General features: G+C 46.4%; 2 protein-coding genes across 3 annotated transcripts in view; one reads left to right on the forward strand and one right to left on the reverse strand.

The window, feature by feature from the left end:
* Positions 1 to 21251, reverse strand: part of Tdrd9 (tudor domain containing 9) — an 86590-nt gene extending 65339 nt beyond the window's left edge. Inside the window, exons 1-2 of one of the 2 annotated variants that reach the window (XR_005876087.1) lie at positions 20922 to 21251; positions 7045 to 7151 (exon numbers count right to left, since the gene is read on the reverse strand). Coding sequence is in view for 1 of the 2 variants with exons in the window: in XM_040742379.1 (XP_040598313.1) it covers positions 7045 to 7151; positions 20922 to 21148 (334 nt within the window). In the remaining variant the exon portion in view is untranslated. The remainder of the gene's footprint in view (positions 1 to 7044; positions 7152 to 20921) is intronic. The other variant, XM_040742379.1, reaches the window with a different exon arrangement.
* On the forward strand, positions 11860 to 13871 carry Rd3l (RD3 like). The gene is made up of 4 exons (XM_005068315.4): positions 11860 to 12039; positions 12176 to 12291; positions 12649 to 12945; positions 13241 to 13871. Exons 3-4 carry the CDS (start codon positions 12656 to 12658, stop codon positions 13533 to 13535), a joined length of 585 nt encoding a protein of 194 aa, XP_005068372.1. The 5' UTR covers positions 11860 to 12039; positions 12176 to 12291; positions 12649 to 12655; the 3' UTR covers positions 13536 to 13871.
* Positions 21252 to 23223: the final 1972 nt, after the last annotated feature.

Here is a 23223-nt window from a genome sequence, read left to right on the forward strand (position 1 = left end):
ACAATTTACAAGATATGGGTGTGGTTAAAGGGGCTTGTTCACTGTGCTAAAAAACATTTGATATGGTGCCGGTCTGGTCCCAACTATTTAATACTCTCTTGTAAAATCTGTGCACCTGTGCCACCTGTCCTACAGGCCCGAGCCGCCTCTGGCCACCACTTGGCAAAGGACAAAACACAACCCTGGAGCTCATGCCAAGGACTTCTTTTAACCTTCAAACTAACTCGTAAGCTTTCCTGTCCCTCCCCCAGACCACCCTGTCTGGGAACCCCTCTCCCTCCACAGCCCCCCTTCTCTCCCCTCTGTCTCATCCCTTCCTGTGTCTACAGCTCCTCCCTGCTCTCACCTTAAAATTTTGTGGTCATTTTTTTCTTTTATAATCAGTCTAACAACTTGTGATTAATTTTTTTTTTATTTTGTGGTGCTGGGGCTCAAACCCCAGGCTTTGTGCCCCAACCCCTATTGTATATAGAGACACATTTAAATTTTGGGGGGTAATATTAAAGATAAACCCAGGTCCTCTCACACACTTCTCTGGCCCCCTTTTTCTGGATCAGGATCTGAGTGTGTAGTAGCTGCTCTTCACTTCACAACCAGCAGATCAAGATCTGTTACAATCTCTCAAGGACAAACTATTCCTTCCTGGGAAAGAGGGCCTGTCTAAGCTATCCTTAGTCCTGCTCTGTGTGGGCTCTAACTACCTTCCTCACTCGCTGAAGAGAGGGGGGGTATGCTTGTTTTGGGGGGTTTTTTGTCGTTGTTTTGAGACTGGATCTCACTCATGTAGTCCAAACTGACTTTGAACTCTCTATACAGCCAAGGATGACCTTGAACCCCACTCTCCTGCCTCTATCCCCTGAATACTGGAATTGCAGGCATGAGCTACCGCACACTGCTTTGCCCTGAAGCTTTGTGGTTTTTTTTTTTATGTCAAACCATTTTATTTGAGAAATAAGGATAACCAAACCTGCCATCATCATAGCCCAGGCAGAGGCCTAGGAGTCTGGTAGATCCTAAGCTAGAACACATCACCCACTCTTGGAGACCCCTACATGTCTGACCCTGCTCTTAGGGACACCCACTTGTCCTGACCCTGCCCTCGGGGATACCTATTATGTCCTGACCCCACTCTTGGGGACACCTACATGTCCTAAAGCTTTTGTTTTGTTTTGTTTTTTGAGACAGGGTTTCTCTGTGTAGCTTTGGAGCCTGTAAACCAACCAGGTTGGTCTCCAACTCAGAGATCCACCTGCCTCTGCTTCCCAAGTGCTGGGATTAAAGGCGTGTGCCACCAATGCCCAGCTGTCCTCAAGCTTTTAAGACTGAGTTGTCCCTGCTTTCCTGTGGTCAGGAAAGGAAACCAGAGCAGCTGTGCAGACAGTCACGGCGAGGACAGAGGCACAGCTGTGCAGTCACGGCGAGGACAGAGGCACAGCTGTGCAGACAGTCACGGTGAGGACAGAGGCACAGCTGTGCAGTCACGGCGAGGACAGAGGCACAGCTGTGCAGACAGTCACGGCGAGGACAGAGGCACACACACGCACCAGGGATGAGTGGGATGAGGCTGAGAGAACTAGTCAAGGAAAGATGGTGGGAATTCTTTCAAAACCACCGAAAGGGTGGCCAGTCTATATTTTTGCTAAGAAACTTTGAGCCTGGTTCATGGTGCTAAAGGAGCCTTGTCACTCTGACAACATCAGTGTGACTTATAGGACTTGGCTATATCCCTTTTGAAGGTTGCTACTTAAAGACAGAACACATGAGAAAAAAACCAAAAGCCCTTGCCACACTCTAAACTACAGCCCTTCTCCATAGAGTACAAGACATCACCTGACATTTTTAGGTCACTGGCTGCAGCAGACCTGACACAGAGCAATGCCTTCACTGACATGCCCCAGGGTGGACAGCAAACCAGGGAGCAGAAATGTTTATGTGGCTGTTGGCTTTGTATAAACAAAATAAAAAGACATCAACGATAATTTAAGGAAAACCAACAAATCATATGTGACAAACTGAAGCCTAGAAATAGACGGAAAATACTACAACCTCAAAATATGCTGTTCTCATTTTTCCATTTTCTTTATCTGTTATTAAAATATTAAAATATTTTATACAAAGTGGGAAAATACAAAAAAAGCATTAAAACCACTGTTCTTTTCATTATTCTGTCTCATCACACCATCAAACAAATCTCAGATCTAACAGAAATCCAGAGGTTGTACAGGGTCTAAGGAATGAACTTTCACAGCTAAAGTCAATGTCACCTGGGTGACACGGAGAACAGCATATTTCTTATCTTGAAATCCAGACACTATCCAGCCAGATATGATTGGTGGTGCATGCATTTGATCCCAGCATTCAGAGGCAGAGACAAGTGTGTCTCTATGAGGTGAGGCCAGTCTAATCTATACAGTGAGTTCAAGCTAGCCAGTTACATGGCAAGATGTCTCCAAAAATAAAAACAACCTCCCCTCCCCAATCTAGATATAGCCATACAAAGAGTAAGCTGAGTTACTGGATGTATACCTTAGCTAGATAATCTTCAAAATAATTAGTAAGACATTGTTTTCCCTAAGTGTGTGTGTGGGGGGGATAATGTTTTACATTCAAACTGAACTCAGCTTGAAGATGGACACTCCCTTCTCAGTACCCCCTCCTCAGCGTTCTAGAGGCTGCTCTCTTACAGGGGCACAAGAAAAGCTCACAGGGCAGGAAACATTAAAATATCCCCACATGAGGCTGCAGGGATGGCTCAAATGTTAAGAGCACTGACTGCTCTTCCAGAGTTCAATTCCCAGCACCCATATGACAGCTCACATCTGTCTGGAACTCCAGGTCCAGGGGACCCAACACCCATGGCAAACACCAGTGTGGGAGAATAAGCCCACACTGCGAGCTCGAAACACAGCTCAGTGTTAAGAGTGCACACATCTCGTGCAGAGGACCCGATTCAGTTCCCAGTGTCCACATGGGTGATTCACAACCACCTGCAACTCCAGCTCCAGGAGGACCTGACACCTCTGGTCTCTATGGACACTGGCACGCACGTGTGTATACTCACACAACAGACACACAGAGACACACACTGTAAAATAAACTATTTCTAAATACTTACACATTAATAACAAGTCATTGAGGCTTTTGTTGACCACCATCCAGGACAAGTGAACATGGCCACAGAAGGCAAAGCATGGAAAGGCCACAGTCTGAAGCCAGGCCACCCTGCTAGGAAAGACCCCACCTGCCTACTCAGTCTTCATCTTTGGGAAATTACCTACTTTTAAATATGGACAAGTATTCTAATGTAACACACAAGGAACTCAGTGTGTATCCTTGAATACTCTTTTTGCATACTTACAGTGAAATCACATTAGTACCACACCAAACTCAATGGAATTTAATGAAAGTGTTCTGTCATAACTGGACATAACGTGGTATTTGTGTTCAAAGCTGTGGTCCTGACCTAGAAACAAGTATCCATGAGCTTTCACTAAAAACAGACACTGAACTAGAAATAACCATGTTATCATATAGGCTTTCATCCACAGGCATCCACACAGGGTCACACCTGGGCCAGGGTAGTTCCTCTTAGATGTCCTCCTCAGATCCACACAGCTTCCTCTCCTTCATTCCTGAAATACCACCCCAAACTATTCTTGAAGCACTAATGGAGACTCCCATTTCCCTCCACCTCCATCCCCGTAGCCGTAAGTTCGGCCACTCCGTTAGATGAAAAGCTGCGGTTGCCTCCTTCCTATTGTATCCAATCTACCTGCCAAGTCAGAGGTCACCACGAAAGAGGTCTGGTTCCCGTTGTAACTCCTCCCTTAAGTGAGTTCCTCTACACAGGGTACTTCAGCCTCGATCCATGCCTTAACCTCCATAGCAAGGGCCACCCAGTGGTCACTGTGACAGAGGCATGCCAGCCCATACTACCCACAAGACAGCCACACCGGGACTTCTGCAGACATCCCGCCCTGACTTCACAGCTCAGCCGCAGCTCCAAGTCTTACCCCTCATAGCAGGGGCCATGCAACCACCACCACAGCAAGAAGGCACACAGCGAATCCCAGGAGACAGAAGGCCACATTAGGAGTCCCCTCCTGTGGACTCTCCACCGCACTCAGCTTTGGTTTCTTTACACGGTGTTCAGGAACCAAGTGTCAGGGGACCTCCTACGGAGCCACAAGAAACATCTGCTCTCCCAAGGCAGGAGGGGCACCACCAAGCTACAGTGCTTTGTGAGGACTCCAAGAAGGCTGTGAGCCCCACCATCCTCTCCTCTCAAGCAAGAGAGTGCTGTAAGACCTGACTGTGAGGGTTCTGAGCGTCACAACCCTTCTGAGGAACAGAGGAATGGCCGCATCTGTGACCTGCCACAACCCAGGATCACCTGAGGAGGGACTCTAGGTCAGGTTGGTGTGGGCTGTCTGTGGAGGGTTTCTAGGTTGTTGACTGAGGGGAAGATCCGCACGTTTGACGTGGGCAGCCCTGACCTGCCGAAGTGAAGGAAGCTAGCTGAGAAGCGGCAGACACAAGCGGGACACGGGCACATTCCTTCTTTACTGCTCTCAGTGGTGGATGGGCACAACTAGCGCCTGTGTTCCTGCCTCAGTTTCTCCTTGAAGAATAAAAGGAAAATAAACTTTAACTTCAAGCCAGGCGGCGGTAGTGCAACCTGTAATCCCAGCACTCGGGAGGCAGAGGCAGGAGGATCTCTGTGAGTTCAAGGACAGCCTGATCTACAAGAGCGAGTTCCAGGACAGGTTCCAAAGCCACAGAGAAACCCTGTCTCGGAAAAAAAAAAAAAAGCTTTAACTTCAATAAGATTACCAATAAGCTTGCTTAGAAAACATTAAGTTACACAGAAAAGTTAGCTGAAGGGTATTACCACAAACATAACTTTAAAACAGGTAGCATACTAACCAGATATCCTAGAAACTGTAAGAGTTCTATAAAGTGGAATTGTACTCTAGCATAATGAGATGTAGTTCTGGAATTTGTCCATTGGAATGTTTGCTCACTAAACCCCTTCCCCTTATCGCCTCAACTGTGAGCTGCTCACAGGGGCAGCTCTGCTCTGTCTCAGAGATAACTGTGACCGACCACTTCTCTGGACTTGTGAAGTCGCTTAACTGCTCGAGAGACCCAAACCCTGCCGTGTCTGCCTCTCTATCGCTTGCCTAGCCGATCCATGTACCAACCACGCTGGGGGTCTCCAGGACAGCTGTAAATGAACGCCAGGTAAAACACAAGAGGTGACTCCAAACCTACAGAGGCTGTAGAAGACTTGTGGCTGTGCCATAAACTCCTGAGCAATGGCTGGGGGCTACAGCGGGTGCTTGGCAGACAGTGTCTCCTCTTCAGTCTGTGTGCCTGCGTGGAGCACACTTCCTGGAAGAATCAATCTACCACCACTCTCAACGAAGGACTGCAACCCTTTCCTATCCTGTTGCTTTTGGTAAGGGTCTGTCACAGCAACAGAAATGCAGCTAGGACAATGGCGACAGAAACGCAGAGCGCATCGTGAAGGCTCTGAAGGCAGAAGCAGACGATGCCACCAAAGCAAGAGAAAACATCAAAGCACTAGAGGTTGTTTCTGCATTGAGGTGGCTAAGAATATATGACACAGTGACCATAAAAAGTTAAACACAAAACCAAGTGAAAGAATGGGTTTAAGCACTGTCTCCAAATTTTCCAGAAGTATTACCAAGATGTGGGTATAAACCCCATTACTAGAGATTAATATAGTGCTACTGGGTATCGACTGCATGTTCTAATTCTTACAAGGCTAAAGTGAAGAGGAAAATGCTTCCATTACCCAGTGACACCCTTCAGTGGGAGGGAGCATGGGCAATCGGGGCAGGAGCAGGCAGGCGGAAGAGCTCCGCGGCTTGGTGGGTACGAGGCAAAGCTCCCAGAGGAGCCTCTTCCACATGAACAGGGCATGGCACTAATAGTTAAAACAGCCAGAGCAACTTAGCCAAACCTTCACCAGTGCGCCCGCCAAGGGTGTTTAAGAACAATCTCAGCAGCCATGCACCAGCACATCTCAGTCCGCACTCACTCAGGAGGCGACGGCAGGGGACTGTCCATCTGAGGCCAGTCTGACTTGCACAGTGAATTTCAGGTCAGCTAGTGCAACATAGTTAGACCCCGGCTCAAAAAAATAAATACGATACTTTACTTTTTACTTCATATACTCCTACTCTTTGAAGTTCTGTCTTAATGTTTACTGCTAAAAGCACTCAGTCTTTGTATGTGTGTGCGGTACATCTACATCCATCTGTTCTGGTGGGTGTGCTCACGTGTGATCATGAGTGTGCATGTTCAAGTGTTCACATGCATGTGGAAGCCAGAGATATGCCAAGTGTCTCCCTCAGTCACTTGCTGTCTTAGTTTTCCAGACAGTCTCTCACAGAAGTTAGAGCTCACCCACTTGCTGGACAGTGGGCTGCAGGGATCCGCCCACTCCCGCTCTCCCTCGCAGCACTGGACCACAAGTGCACCCCGCCACTCCAAGCTTTGATCCAAACTCAGATCCTCATGCTCATGCCACGGACACTTTCCCAACTGAGCCATCTCCCAGCTCCTTCCTAAGTTATTCTGGTTTACTTTTAGAAATGGGAGTCTCACTGTAGCCCAGGCTGACCTGGAACTCGATTTGTAGACCTGGTTGGCCTCAATGTCAAAACAGACCCATTTGCCTCACTCAGCTTCACAAATGCTGAGATCAAAGGTGAGCACCACCACACTCAGCTAAAGAAATACATTAACTATCCTTAATAGTCAGGTAAGGGACCACTGTTTAGTCTTCCAAAGGACAGGTTTTTTAGGTTCTATATTTAAGATAGAAAAGAATTAACACCTTATAATCTACCATACACTCATTGCCCCCAAAAAATCTTAAATTAAGAAGCCTAAGTTGGGTCTGTTTTGTTTTGTTTTATTTTTAGCAAGATACTGTATTTCTTGGGAAGATGCTGTTTTAATGCATGAACTGTCCATGCATCCTATATAAGACATGGAAGGACACTTGCTTACCTGGCCCACTGGGTGGCTGATCCTGGCCATACATATCAAGTTCCTGTGCTTCAAGCTGTCTGTATTTGTTAATATATTCCATTTCTGAGCTCCTCTGGCTGAGTGACCTGCAGAGAACAGTAAAAAAACAGTCACCAAACTTCTACCCCCGGGGGAGTTCCTGAGTGGTTGTTTTATGGAAGTCATGGAGAAGATGCAAATGGTCAGCAAACCATTTTAAACGCTCCTATTCATCACTCCAGCTCTGTGGGGTCTGACGACCTTTTATGGCCTCCACAGGCACAAGGCACGAAAGTGGTGCACAGACACACACACACACACACACACACACACACACACACACACACACGAATTTTCTAATCTTTTCTTAACGAGTGAAATAAAGTGCATGGATACGGAGCATGGGGAAAACAGTGTCAGAAGAGAAGGGGCAAGGAGAGCTACAGGTAGAATAGCCATGTTAGGCATGTGGGGGAAAGCAGTCCAAAATGGTCCTGAGGTCCCGGAGTGTGCCTGGGGCTTTGGGTGGGAGGAGCTGGGGCTGAGGAGAGCCGGAGGACATTGCTGGCCTCAGCACGACCTGTTTTGGCCAGAGAGAGAAGAGTGACAACATCTGAGACCTATTTGAACAGTGACAGGGATCCTGGAGAGCACTTCCCAGATCACCAGCCCCAAGGCCAGAGGCCCCGAGGCTGTGCAGCATGCAGTGTGGGCAGAGGAAGGGAGGAAGCCCCTACAGTGCGCTCAGAGCCCACAGGGAAGGGAAGGCTGAGACAGGCTGACTGGTGAGGACGCCACAGCAAAGCACACCAAGCCAGGGTTCCCTATTTCCTTCTCCATCTCCAACCAAACTCACCCCAGCGTAGGGTTAGGCAAGGGAACTCGCTGTCTTAGATGGGACAGAGCAGCCACCAATCACCCACTTCCCTTTCTTCCTTCACCTTGCACACCGTGACCCACAGGGACTCTGGCTGGGAGAGCTTAGGGCATTTGTGACATGCCGGACTCACCCGTGCTGCTCAGGCATGGCCTGCCATCATACCTTACCACGCTATTGAGTAAATCAATGGAGACCATCCACGCAGGCCTTTTGCTCACTTGGACTCTCAGGACCTGTGAACAACTGAAGTTTGGAAAGACCCAGCAAGGGCGGCTACAGGTTTGTGCACATAAGAGCTTTTCTGGGGATGTTTGCAAGGGTTCTCCCTGTATAACGTCCTGGCTCTGTTTTGTTGAGTTTAACCAGTGGCTCCATTTTGGCACTGACAAGTCTTCTAATTTTTCTTCCACAGTTGCTCTGGTAGGATTTTTGGTAGCATACTGAACACAGTGGTAAAATGGGAGTCTTAGTTTGCCACTGTTGGCAGAGGACTCTTCATAGAGGCACTTATCATAAACAATTTACCCTTACTTGTATTTTGTCAAGTATTTTAATATTTAAATAAGTACATAGAAATGTGATTTTTAACTTTAATAAAATGAACCATTAACCCTGATTTTTTAACTTCATAGCAAAAGAATTTAAGCAGAAAAATATTAAATTTCCCACAATGAAAAATCCTTCTGTAATTGCGAACTAATGCTGTTAGAAACATGTCCAGTGGCCTGGACAATAATGCTGACAAAGTCATCCCTTGCTCCTTAGCCAGCCTTCAAAGGTCCCTGATTCTCTTTCTAGACTTATCTCTTTATGTTCTTTGTCATGTAACTTAATGTTGTACAGATACACATATTATGAACAATATAGCACCATTTCAAGTCACTGAAGACTTTATTTAATCAAGTGTAGCCTAGAAAAACCAGGATAACCAAAGCTGCAGAGACAGCTCAGCCGTTAACATGGTGGCATCAAACCTTCTTAACACCAGTTCCAAGAGATCTGGTGCCCTCTTCTGGCCTCTGCAGGCACTACACACGTGTGCAGACATACAAGCAGGCAAATGCTCATCCACATTAAATAAAAATGAAAAAAAAAGCAAACAAGACAATCAAACAGAAAATGACCCAACTGTTCCATATCTTCCATACAAAATAGCTTAATAAGGTTCTGTACATAAGTGGTCCATTTGTGAACTTAGAACGTAGCTGATAAACTATGGGAATCTGTTTTTAACCCTGATAAACAGAAAAAAATGTTTAAAGAGAATTGCCTATCATGCCTACAAATATGTTCTTTACGTGGCAGTAGGAGATTATAGAGACTGGTATCTGGCATCTGCGTCAATCCTAACAGTTCCAGAGAAAGGAGAAAGATGAAAACAGTAAAGTAGCACAGACTAAATACTAGAAGCTTGTTTTGTACAAGTGCACAAGTGTGTGCAAAGGAACAGTGCTCAGCGTGAACTGAGGAAGTATTAAAGGTCTGTCAGCGTGAGCAGTGTCTGGACAGATGCCAATACGTCAAGTAGAGAAGCGAGATGGCCCTCGACAAATCTGTGCCCAAAGACCAGCTGCTGTGGCTGATGCCAGTAATCTACTTAAGAGGTCTGATTAAAGCTTGAGCTATGTAATGAGACCCTGTTTCAAGAATCAATATACAAATCCCTGTTCAGAAGAATTAGCCCCCGGGGGTGGAGAGATGGCTTGGTGGCTAAGAGCACTGGCTGCTCTTCCAGAGGACCCAGGTTCAAGTCCCAGCACCCACATGGCAGCTCACAACTGTCTGTAATTCTAGTTCCAAGAGATGTGACAGCCCTTACACAGGCAGGGGAGATACCAATGCACATAAAATAAAAATAAATCTTAAATAAAAAAATCTAAAAAATTGTATCAACTAGAAAGTCCTTCCCCGACCCCTCATCGAGCTGAGGGGTAACTGGAAGAACGTTATCATAAACAACCTGTGAGGACCTCACTCATGCTCATTCATCTGTCCCTTAGAACACAGACAACCTGTAACGATCTCACTCACGCACATTCATCTTTCCCTTGGAAGCGCAGCCCATGAAATCGAACTAGAACCATCTAGTGAGCTGAGTCATCCCAGGTGCCACCCTCCAGACTACAGAGACATCAGTAAGGTTAGCTGAGCAACTGAGCATCAACAAATACAGGACATGTGGCAGGATTTCATCAGAAAACATTCAAAAAGGGAAAACTAAAACAAGTTCAAAGAAGAATAGACCCAAAAAATGTTGAAGAAAAAAAAAACAGAATTGAACAGGAACTAAAAAGTAAAACAAATACAAATAAAAGAAATAATAAGCGTTTGAGAAGTCAGTATATCTAAATCTTGGGAGTAGTGCGGTGATCCACACCTTTAATCCCTGCACTGAGGAGGCAGAGGAAAGTGGATCTCTAGGAGTTTGACACCAACCTGGTCTACACAGTGAGTTCCAGAACAGCCAGGGCTACATAAGTGAGACCCTGTCTCAAAACCAAACAAAACTGAAACTGCAGTGTAAAACAAGTGTCCTCGGCATTGGAGAGCGTCAGCAGGGAAGTTGGGTGGGGACAGTGGCGTAAGACGGAAAGAGCAGAAATCAGGTTTGTTCTCCTTTCAATATGGTTCATGCTGGTTACCACTTCAGAGAAGGCATCTCTAAAGAATTACAACGTTTTGGATGTGAGGGCGATCTGGCTGAGACATCTGTCACCCCACTGATCGACAGGGTTGATTGACTAGGCTGTCCTCCCTCACTGCTCGGTCAAAGAGGGTGACCTTCCCGGAACAGAGGAGGACTGGTCTTCAGTCAAGGATGCCTGTAGCTGCACCCCCCCTGCTAGGGCCGCCAAACAAGCTCTCAAGAACTACAAAGTTTCAAAGCTGCATGCTTTGGTACAATCTTGGTTTTTAATTTGGAAGGACAGTCTGTCACCATAAACCTCACCCCTTTCCCTCTCCTGCTATTACAGGCAACATAACGTGAAAGTCTCCTCACTGAGGGGAATGAATCCTGACGTCTGGCCTTTTCCAGACATAATAGGAATTGTAGCATGACCACACATGTCACTCTTGATCACACATGACATACACGTCTGATATGAACAATGTCTATTATTCTTGGTTCATTGGGAAGAAAAGCAACAGAAAAAAATAAAGATTATAAAAGGAAAAGCTACAGTTTCATCACTTGAAAGCTAAGAAGCGAAGACCTGCTATACTCTATCTAGCCTCTGTTTCACAAGACAAGCACCTAGACAGAAGAAAGGTACAATAAAGCCCAAGGACACCAGCCTTCAGTCAAGCAGTGGTTACCAATGTTTCGTCTGCAGCTCTGAGACTTGAACTCTGTATACAGCCTGATACTTCCAATACTCCTTCCTCCATATCCCAGCGCTGACATTACTGGCATGCAATGCTACCACCTCATTTTACGTGCTGCTAGGGATGGAACTTGGTTCACACATGCCAGCCAAACACTCTACCCAAGTCACACCCCACCCTGTATAGTTCTATTTGGAAGTTTGTACATTTTCTTATCTCTGCTTTCACTGATAACGCATCACTGGCTTACCACCATGAACACAGATTGCCAAATACACACTACTACCCAGGTGCTTCAGGGTCCTCTAGCATTTCAACTTCAACACACAGATTTGCTATTTTATAAGCAATAAATGAATGTAGAAAGTGATATCTGCTAAGCATTCCACACAGGACTGATGTCGCATGTGCTGCCCACTATTCTGAGGTACAATAAGCTTTTGTGGAGTGTGTGTCTTGCTTTTAGTCAGGTCTGATCTGCTTTTCCTGCTTTCATTAGAAGGGACAGTGACCTGGCTTCCAATGGCCTGAAAGTTAAGCTGGAGAATAAAAGCAGTGTGGTTATTTTTAGAGCGCTACGGGCATAAAAATACAGCATGGAGCTGTGACCCACAGCTAAGCACAGCAAAGCAGCACATCATGCGACAGCCTTCGCCTCGGCTGGGAGAGCGTCGGGAGTGCTCACACGCCTGCTTCCGTTCCGTTTCCAGAGACATTGCAGCTTACATCTGGGAGCAGCATTATAGCTGCCGGCATCTTTCACAAACAAAATAAGCTACATTCAAAAGGTAGACAACGAATGTAATTTGTGAAGATGAGATATATATATATATTTCTTTTAGCTTAGTTACGAGGTGAATTAGCAGGCATTCTCTCTAAATAACAGAGCTTCATTCCTAACATGGAAAGTTGTGTTTCAAACAGTTCCAGTGGGTAAATGAGGAGACATTTCCTTCAGTGGAAGACGTCCAAGAAAATGAGACCCACCTGAGTGAAGCAAACTCCGCAGCGTCCCCACAAACTCACCTACTCCTCGGCAGGTAAGCTTTACGCCTTCTGCACAGAGTAAGTCAAGAGTGGGTTTGCAGACAGCACTTTTCAAGACACGGAAACGTTAAAGCCCCCAAGAACTTCTAATAGCAAGTGTTATTTTCAGAAATTGCTCAATTTGTATTATCTTTGGTTTTATTTAATTTCTGTGCAGTTATATCTAAGTATTTCCAAAGGCTAGTTTTTAGCACTGACCTAGTTAGAAACTATAAGACTTTAATCCATGTTCTAATCTTATTGTGAAACTAGTGAAAAATTCATGAATTTTTTTCTGGCAATATTAAATTTTAAAAATTCACTCGTAAAAAACATTAATTTTCTGAAAGTAAACATTACTATCTCCACAGTCTAAAAATGCCACTTTTTAGCTGGATGAAATGGCCAAAAAATGATTCTTACAAGCAAACACATTATCCTGGCTCAGATATCGTGACAAAGACTCTGCTTCGGGAATTAGGATGGCATCTAAAGGAGCGTGAGAGATTAATACAAGAGATTGAAAATGAGCAGAAAGTGAAAAGAACAGGTGTTGATTACACCTGGCTGGGAAGCCCTCAGGCCACCATCCCAGCCCCTCAACAGAGGCAGCTTGAAGTTCTTTGCTCCCAAGTGCAGCCTTGTCAGATGGGAGCCATTCTCAGCAGGTACCAGACTGCCCTCATCTTGTGCATGAGCTGCCCCTGCCCCTCCTGCAGACCACAAACTGCCCCGTTCACGCACTCTTTAACCATACGTACCAGATACCCATCTGCAAAAACCCTATATACCTCTTAACAGCTTACTGGTAGAAATTTATTTCAATATTTTGACCTTTAACTACAAAGCTTTCCTGGTTACTCAAAAGGCCAGTACCTAGTACACGATTACATGACGTAAGCTGCATTTGGGAGGTAGGGTACAAAAGAAATTTCTAAACATTCACCCCTGAATCCCCCTTAGATTTCGAGAACTTCTGGCAGAAAATGATGTCCTTCCCTGGGAAATAGTCTACATCTTCAAGCAAGTTCTCAAAGACTTCCTCGGCAGTGCCGACAGAGGGGGTCAGCATGCTGGCCTGTGGGACTCTGACATCACCTCTTCCCCTGCCTCTGTGCTCCCAGGTGAAAGCTCTGAGAGGCCAGACAAAGTTGAAATACCCACAGTATCAAGTTATGTAGACAGAAATGCCAAGAACAGGTTTCCGTCCTGCTCACACAGAGTCTGGAACCTACCATACTATTACCCACCAAGCTAAGGAATACCACCATCACCTTCATGTCAGAGCGCTGAGCACTAACCAGAAGAAACAGCGATGTGACCCCAGATTTCTTTGTTACAAGGTCAGAAGTTGAAATCCCTGTGTCATCAACCTATTTTAGCAGCATTGTCTTTTAGCCACTCTAAATATTCAATATTTTCATTGATTAGTATGGTTTTAACTAAAATGTTACCTGCTTGTTAGAAGTATTTTCTTATTCCTCAAACACATCATAGAACTAAGGAAATCTAATATGTTTGACTTTTTGTGAAACCTAATTAACCTTAACTTTTTCTAAGAAAGCCCATGTGGAGAATAAATGATTAATGTGAACTTTTCCTTACAATGCAATACTGAAATGAAGTCAACCCCATAACTTGATGTTGCCCTCCACAGAAAAGAGAGAAAGGGGCCATGGGTGTGGAAGCAATCCTCAACTGAAAAGCACAGCAGTGCTTTCCCTGTTTCTGAGAGAAGTTCCTATGGTCGCAGGTAGGCGTTTAAGACAGCAAACTCGTGCCATTTGAGCTGGGCATGGAGATCAGTCATGAGGCAAGTGAGCCGCTGCAGGACAAAGGGAACAAACAAGCCCAGAGTAGCTTAGGGATGCTTAGGTTCCGGCCAGCATTCAAAAGGAAGATGAAAAAGAAAAGTCATGCCCTTTCTGAGTTCTGACTCAGATTCAACAGAACCTCACAGCAGCTCATGGGGACAGCCGGCAATCTCATTTCTAATCACGGTTAACAAATCCAGGGTTTTATATCTCAAGCTGTTTACAACATCTAAATTTGGTGAGGGATAAGATTAAAGATGTGTGGACGTGCATGCATTCATGGGTGTGTTAAGTACTTAGGACCTTTGGGGCGCTTCAGGTACATTTTATTGAGAATTATATGGGCACAATAGCTAAAATTTTTGGCTAGGGAATAGAGAAAATAAGTTCATCCACAGAAAAACAGCTGCACAGTACTTTACATAAAAGTTGTCATCACTAACCAGACCAATCTGTTTAGCAATGCTCAAGTCATTCTACATTCTGAGTACTATGCATAACTTCTCACTTAATCTGAGATGTTACTCTCACTTGACAAAGGAGTGAACAGCTCAGACAGGTTCAGTGCCTTGCCAAGTTCAAGGTAACTAGGAGAGCTGGAATCACACCCAGCCTGTCGCACCCCAACCCCAAGCTACTTTCTACATTCCCAATGCAAATAACAGTTGCCTATCTGACACATCCTCTTGGATGCTTAAAGGGAGCATAAAATCAACATACTCAAAACCAAAATCTCGGCAGGTTTGTTTGTTTCTTAAAGAGATAAAATTCAAGGAGTTGGGGTAGGGTAGAAAATAGCTCTTTTTGTAATGCACTTGTGTGCAAGCTTGAGTGCTGAATTTGACACCCAGAAACCACATAGAATGGCTGAGCATGTAGCATACACTCTAAAAGCAGATCTAAGGAGAAAGGAGACAGAGTCAGGTAGACCCCTAGGGTTTGCTGGCCAGTCAGCCAGCTTAGCCTACCTTGATAAGCTCCAGGCCAATAAGAGACCGTCTTCAAAAATAAAATATTAATAGGGCAGACGAGATGGCTCACTGGTAAAGGCACTTGCCAACAAACCTGACAGCCTGAGTTTAAGAGGCACAGAGAACTGACTCCTTTGAGTTGCACTCTGACCTCCACACATGTGCCATAGCATACACACAAACACACACATGCACAAACCCCAGACTAGCCTCTGACCCACACAGATGCACACAAACTCAAAAGAGGAACAAGCCAGATGTCCATTATCACTGAAACTGCATCTAACACACAGCACAATTCTTCACGCTCTTCAACTAGCGCAGATGACAAAACTACCTACCATCCAGTTAGTTACACAAGCCAGGATCTCATTTATCATCCCGGTTTCCTTGGGATGGGGAGAGTCCAAAGCCAGAAGAAACAGGCGAATACAAAGATGAGTGACAAGGCTGGTAGCTGTTAACACAGGAAGAGCTTGGGAGTCCAGGAAGTGCTCAGAAAAGGAAAACTGTTGAAACTGACCAGAGAAACTAGGGAGGGAGGGAGGGAGGCAGAGGAAGAGCTCTTTAGCTCTGGAGAACATGGAACTTCTCCGAGGAGCAGATAAATTTGAAGAGGCCCTAATAGGAGCCCATTGCAGGAACACACACACACACACGCGCGCGCACACATGCACACACGCACACACGCACGCACGCGCACACACGCGCACGCAAACAAGGGGAGAGCCATCCACTCACAAGAGCAAATGCAGAAGCTGCAAGATAAGAGCAGGGCAGGAGCCTGGCAGCATCAGTAGATCACGGCAGATTCAGGCATGCACTGGATACAGAGGGGCCACAAATAAGAATTCAAGTGCATCCAATAGTAATATCCCTCAGAAAATCACTCACGTATTTAACCTTAGGTGAAAGTGTTGGTATGAAAACCGGTTCATTCTATAAATAGTAAATGAGCATTGGCCTCATGCCAGACATTCTTCTAGGTGTTAGAACAGTAAACCAAGAGAAGCCAGATCAAAGATGTACGGATCTTGCAGTAATGCCAGCAACAGACATGCACTCCTGCAGGATGGTAATGTATGAACAGTGAGCCACCCTCTTACTCTGGACACACATTCTTGTTTTCACACCCGGTTAACTGCACACTTACATAGCCTCGAACCATCCTTAGGGAAATCAGCCATATGGCCAGGAGAATAAGGTACGCCTTATGAGTCAGTCAAGGCAGAGTCAGAAAGTTGCTAGGTACAAAGGAAATGCTACTCTCGATTCTGACACCAAAGCAGCCACTCCTCATCACACATGGCTGCTGTCCATGGTGCCTATGAGCACAGCAGAGTGGTGCCAGCCTTCAGGCTCTGGTCAGCTCTTCTCACTCAGCCCTGCCTCAACTTACCTCCGGGACCATGGCTTCCCTGCCCCACACTCCCACGTAACCCCCCCTTCAGCCATCCGCTCCCTTGGCGCTCTCCCCTCTCCCCCTCTCCCCCCTCTCCCCCTCTCCCCCTCTCCCCCTCTCCCCCTCTCCCCCTCTCCCCCTCTCTCCCCCTCTCTCCCCCCTCTCTCTCTCTCTCTCTCTCTCTCCCTCTCTCCTCTCTCTCTCTCTTCCTCCACCCCTCTCACGGCATGGTCCAGTCTGCTGGCCATGCTTACACGACCTGTTTCTCCCCCTGCTCTGGACTCTTCCAGATGTCTCTGGCTGTGCTTCCCTCGTATCTACAACAAAACAAAGCGCCCTCCCTTCAGCCACACTTGGAGGGGTCACATCCCTCTTTAGACAGGAACAACTCTGCTGTCCAGAACAATAGCTGGGATCTAACAGGCATTTCATTCATTCCAATACCTCAGTGTCTACTGTATGTCTGCGGCTGCACACAGTAGAATTCTGTTGAATTTTCCACGGGAAACAACACATAAAACAACTCCAAGAATGTGCAGAGACACATGCATGAGCAGGACACCCTCTGCTCAGGCGGCCTCACCCCATGGCCTCCCCTGCTCCTTCCACTGCCCCCCAGATCTCTCTGCTCAGTCCATCTTGCTAACCTCTCAAGTCCAGACACGGAGATCAGCTGCGGTCCCTTCCCTACATCCCCTGAGACCTACCATCCCATCTCAGTGCCCCCGTCACACCCAGCTTAGACTCTTACCCAACGTAAATTCCAGCCTGACCTCTCAACCCCTGAACCACATTTATGGCTAACTGTCAAGTCAAAGTTTACCTGTTCAAATCAAATCAGTGTGATAGTCCCCCTCCCCCAGATACCAGGTCTTTCAAAGGCTTCTCTTGGTTTTTTATGGCAACACCTTCTAATTGCTCTGACAGAAACCTGTGTCACCTATGACAAATTGGCACTTGGTCACATTTTTTTTTCAGTTTTTTGAGACAGGGTTCTCTGTGTGACAGTCCTGGCTGTCCTGGAACTCACTTTGTAAACCGGCTGGCCTTGAACTCACAGAGATCCACCTGCTCTGCCTCCAAGTGCTGAGATTAAAGGCGTGCGCCACCACTGCCCGGCTCACATTCTATTTCTGGCCCTGCTATAAAGTGCTGTCCCTATCATGAGAACATGTCCAAGGGTTGGGATGGGGCTCAGTGTGTACTTAGCTGGCATGCATAGGGCACTGGGTTCAATCCCCAAGCTTAAGAAAGCATATTCCCAGCTGTGAGGATGCACGCCTTTAATCCCAGCACTCGGGAGGCAGAGGCAAGCGGATCTCTGTGAGTTCAAGACCTGCCTGGTCTACAAGAGCTAGTTCCAGGACAGCCTCCAAAGCCACCAAGAAACCCTGTCTCGAAAAACTAAAAGAAGAAAAGAAATATCTCAAATACAACTGTCCCTCTCACCTCTCCTCTCCATACTAGTCTAAACACCTTTTGCTTGATATAGTAGGAATCCTTAGAGAAATGCCTGTAAGCATGTGTTTGGAGAGATTTATTCTAAGGAATCAGCTCACACAATCATAAAAGAGCACGTTCAGTAACTACAGGTAGGCAAGCAGGCTAGAGATCCAGGGAAGAGTCAAAGGCTGAGTCCAAAGACCTTCTGACAATAACACAACGATACCATAGAGGACAACGTGCTCTATTCAAGGACACCAATTTAAAAAAAAAGGTCTGGTACCAACAAAATGGCTCAGAGTGTAAAGACGTTTGCTATCAGTGCTGTCAGACAACCTTGACAATCTGAATTTAGTCCCCAGAACCCACACAGTGCAGGGAGAGAATCGATCCCTGTAAGTCAGCCTCCACATGCATGCTGTGACACACACACCGATACAAATACATATGTGTGCCTATATGTGTGCCTGCATGCATACATACCACACAGTAAAATATCTAATCTTAATTATACCAGCAAAATCCCTTTTTCCAGGACTGAAGAGAAGGCTCAGAGGCTAACAGCACTGGCTGCTCTCCAGAGGACCTAGGCTTAATTCCCAGCACCCACACAGTGGCTTATAACCATTTAAAACTCAGTTTCAGGGAATCCAACCCCCTATTCTGGCCTCCTTGGATACCAGACACTCACATGGTATAAGCAATACATGCAGGCAAAACATTCATACACATAAAACACATCTTTTAAAAAGAAGCTTGTCCCATGTAACACTGCATGTTCAGAGGTTGCAGCACACTCTGCCACAGGAATTAGGCATGTCACTTTGCCAACCAAGTCTATTTTTCCTTATAAAATCAGCGCAGATGATTAACTGCTAAGAGTCCAATAACGTCAAAGCATTGATGTAAGGACTAAATGTCGTAGCTGCATTCTGTCCGAGTGCCTACCACAGCAGACATGCGTGTATGTAGAGTCCAGGAAGGCACCGCAGAGAAATGCCACCTCTCAGAAAAGCACTGCTAGTAACGCATTAGGCAGGCGAGTTAAAACAGTTATGGCAATTTGACAATGTAAATTTGGTATGTGCCAGTCTATTTTTTAATGACACTTTTACCTTTTGTCATTTCATTGCTCTGAAAATTCACTGTTGGTTTAACAGGTCTCAGTTTAAAAATTGTTCCTTAGAACCCACAAAGACCGCTGACCGGACAAGGGGGAATCCCCAACAGTGTGGGGATTGGGTGGGGGACTGAGAGGACTGGTGGAGGGACAGGGGAGGAGGGGTGGGTGGGAGAGAGAGCTGGGATTGACATGTGAAGCAAGCATGTTTCTAAATTTAAATAAAAAATATATGGAAAAAAGTGTTCCTTAGAAATTAAAATGGCAAATGAATCTATACTTTTAGTTTCTGACAAGGTCAAAAAACATTTAGTTCCAGTGTCAAAATAAATTAAAACATTACAATTCTCCAGGAAAGCCTAAGGCAGTTGTAGAATCTTAAGTAGGGCTTAAGATTTACCAGAGTAATTCAAGGAAATAAAGTCTGAAAAAAACATAAATTAGCCATTCTCTGTGTGCCAGTTTCCTCCAAAAAAAAATTACCCCAAAGATCTAAAGGTTGTACTTGACTCTACAAGGACAGAAGCAAGAAGAATAACTTTTAAAAATTAAAACACTAGCTGGGCAGTGGTGGCTCATGCCTTTAATCTCAGTATTTGGGAGTCAGATGCAGGTGAATCCCTATGAGTTCAAGGCCAGCCTCATCTACATAGTGAGTTCCAGGACAGCCAGAGCTGTTACACAGAGAAACCCTGTCTTGCCACACAAGCTTGATGACTTGAGTTCCATTCTTAGAACCCACATAAAATGCCCAATAAAGTGGCACTCATCTGTAATCCCAGCACTCCTATGGTAAGGAAAGGGCAGAGACAGGAGAGTTGTCTAGAAGCCCTCCAACCAGCTGGCATAGAATAAACAGAATCAAGAAAAAACCTGAGCCAACATGGTAGAACAAGAGTGCTGCAGAAAGCTGTCCTTTGACCTCCACAAGCAGATCATAACTTACCTGCTTACATGTTCACTCTCTCTCTCTCTCTCTCTCTCTCTCTCTCTCTGTCTCTCTCTCTCTCTCTCTCTCTCTCTCTCTCTCTCTCTCTCTCTCTCTCACACACACACACACACACACACACACACACGCCATGTGTGCAACACCACGAAAGACCGTAGTGGCAATCGAGGAGTCTGGATAATAACCCTTTGCCACCCCAATGCATGTACGTTAAGGACAGTAGGAAATACAGAAGGAAGAAGACATTTTGGTAACTGCACAAGGTTTCTGGAAACCTACAACTAACTTCAGGAGCCAGAGTCTGGGGAGTCTAGAGAGAAGGACCAGGGATTAAAAGTGTATAATTGTTTTACAGAGGACCGGAGTTTCAGTCCCAGCACACAGGTCAGGTGGCTCAAAATGACCTCTAACCCCAGCACTAGCCCCACCCCCTTCTCAGAAATAAATAAACCTCTAGACAGGAGAGTAGAGGCAGCACCTGGGTCAGTGAGAGGACTCAGCTGGGTAAAGGCACTTGCCAGCAATTCCAATGACCCGAGTTCAATCCCCAGGAGCCGACATAGTGGAAGGCCACTCACTATCAGACACACACACACACAAAGAATCTTTGCAATGAAGACTTTCAAAGCAGTCTATGGCCTGGGGCTGGGAGCATACACCTGTAATCTCAAGACTCGGGGAGGTGGAGGCCAGGAGATGAGAAATACAAGGTTATAAATTGAGGCCAGGCTGGGCTACACACAAGACCCTGTTTCGGAAGGAAAAGCCAAAAGCAAGCAGGGAATTAAAATAAGTAAATAAACCAACAAACAAACCACCGAATTCTTGGGAGGCTCGGCTTCTTGCAGGAAAACCTGGGCAGGCACCTGTCTGCTGAGGGCTCGAGCTACATGATGCTCTTCACCTGCTAGTCCCGCCCTCACAAGACCCTCCCGGTCTCCCTACCTCCCGGAGGCTGAAGCTGGCCGGGCCGGTGTTGTGGCCACAACTGGACCTGGAACCTGGGCCTGGACCACAGGGGCCTCGCCGGGGGCTGCATCCGGGCGCTGCAGCTCCTCCCGGGCTGCCTCAGCAGGGAAGGCGGGCGGCAAGCCCAGCAGCTCCACATTGGTCACAGTCTTGCCTATGGTGAACCAGTCGTTGATCTGGTCGACCGTGAGCTTGCGCAACATCCTCGGCGCCCAGGAGCTGCCTCAACTGCCCGGCTCCAAAGGTGGCAAAAGCCTCAATTGAAGCCCCCCTTGCCCGGCGCGCCACAACGACCGTTCCAGAAGCCCTGCCCCTCCCCCTGTTGAGGCCGTCCAATCAGACTGCGCCACGCAATAGGGAGGGGCCAGGCCCTGCACGTGCTGCGCCCTCCTGCCTCGTGCCCACGGGGCCTGTGAGCAGCTACTGCCTCCTCGCGAGGCCTGCTGGGACAGCTGGAGTCAGGTGACCCGCTTCTAGCGGGCTTGATGGTAGGACCTGCACAGTTCGGGCGGGTGCTGATAATAGTTAACAGCGCTCCTGCGGCCAGCCTGGCCTAGAACCCTACAAGGAAGGGCTGGCCTCAGCCTGAGCTGGGCCGCAAGCCTCGGAGATTATAGCTTTACTCCCCAGGGGCATCTGAGCAGTCGCTGAACAAGGATCTCGTTGGCCCAAACAAGGTTGCATGATGGTCCTTGGTGTTCTCTTCCCACGTGACCCAAAGATCAAAGCTCACGGGGACCTCTTGGAATCAGGCAGTTCTTAAAAGGCTCTAGGTGGTCAGCGCTCATGCAAAGACTATGAGTAGCTCTCGGGCCTTGGCCTTTGGGGCAGATTTGGCTTCTTCACAGAGCAGCTGGAGGTTCTGAGAGAACACGGGATGCAACATTTAGCAGTGGAGTAACAGCTGACAGCATTTAGCAATGGAGGAACTATTAAACAGCTCTCTGCACAAAGCAGGAGAATGCGCTTAAAGTTCGCCCGAGCTTTTAGCCTCGGAACACTGCATTAGGCGCTTTGAGTGAATCTGCTGGGACAGATTCACTCAAATATGTTATCAGTGTTTGGGACCTAAAATTACATTAAAAGCTCTTGTCCTGTTTGCAACTTCGTCTTCAAATAGCTATGATGCTCTTCCTGTTAGCTCATACCTGTAATCCTAGCACTTGGGGGGCCAAGACGGAGGAATTGTTGGGCGTTTACCAGCCTGAGCAACACAGTAAGAGTTTATCGAAATAAAATATTCTTTTTGAACTACATCTTAAACCTGATTTAGGTTCCAAGACCCTTCTTACACTACTCATAGTGTACTCGTAGTGACTTGGGAACCTAAAGAGCTTTTGTTTATGGTTTATATCTATGGGAGATTATAACCAAGAAAGGTTTGATGTGTGCAAATGATCTTCAGCCGTCAGTTCGGCACAGCTGAGGGTTATCTCAGGGAGTCTTAAGTGAGGGACTGCCCACATGTCTGTCCGAGATTGTCTCGATTGATGATTGGTGTGTGAGGCCCAGCCCACATGGATGACCCATTCCACGTGGGACTGAATGTAAACCAGTGAACACTCTCTCAGCGGTTCCCGCCTCCTGCGTCTTCCCTCAGTGGTTACTTTGTGACTTTTAGTATAAGCTGAAATAAACCCTTTCCTCTCCAAATTGCCTTAATTAGAATGTTTTATTAAACTGTTTATTAAAACATTGATGAATTTAAAATAGCAATCCAGACCTCATCTGTTGTCAGGCAATACTATTTATGAAAATCACTATATTTTCCAAAAAACTCATATGTAAGAGTGACACTTTTTGGGCTGGAGAGATCGCTCAGCCGTTAAAGGCTAGGCTCACAATCAAAAATATAAGGGTGACTTTTTAAAAAGTTTTTATTTACATGTATGTGCACATGTATATTTTGTGCCAGTAGCCAGAAGAGGGCATTAGATTAGCTGGAGATCCAGGCACCTTGTGAGCTGCCAAACATGCGTGCTGGGAACCATATTCTGGCAACTCTTTCAGAACAGCTGCTGCTCTCAACTGCTGAGCCATCTCTCCAGCCCCAGAGTGACACTTAGTAATTTTCACCAGTCCCTTAGTGCCTCTCTGAATGAAAAACAGCAGCTTTTCCATCTCTGTGAGGCAGTGTGATATCACAAGTCTCACAGCCTCTGGAAAATTCCATTGTGCACATAAGAGAATTCTAGCAAGAAAAGACAAATACTAACTATTGTGATGAAAACAGCCTCGGAGGCCTTAGAAACCTCTGAGCCTGGAGACTCAGTACCCT

The sequence above is a fragment of the Mesocricetus auratus genome, unplaced genomic scaffold, assembly GCF_017639785.1.
Source record: "Mesocricetus auratus isolate SY011 unplaced genomic scaffold, BCM_Maur_2.0 Super-Scaffold_15014, whole genome shotgun sequence".
In the NCBI taxonomy this organism is placed as follows: Eukaryota; Metazoa; Chordata; class Mammalia; order Rodentia; family Cricetidae; genus Mesocricetus; species Mesocricetus auratus.

Bases quoted from the DNA above. Each gene is read 5' to 3' on its own strand.
- Rd3l (XM_005068315.4), top strand. From the start codon at position 12,656: ATGCCACTTTTTAGCTGGATGAAATGGCCAAAAAATGATTCTTACAAG. The intron at 12,946-13,240 runs GTACCAGACTGC...AATCCCCCTTAG, and splicing joins ATGGGAGCCATTCTCAGCAG to ATTTCGAGAACTTCTGGCAG.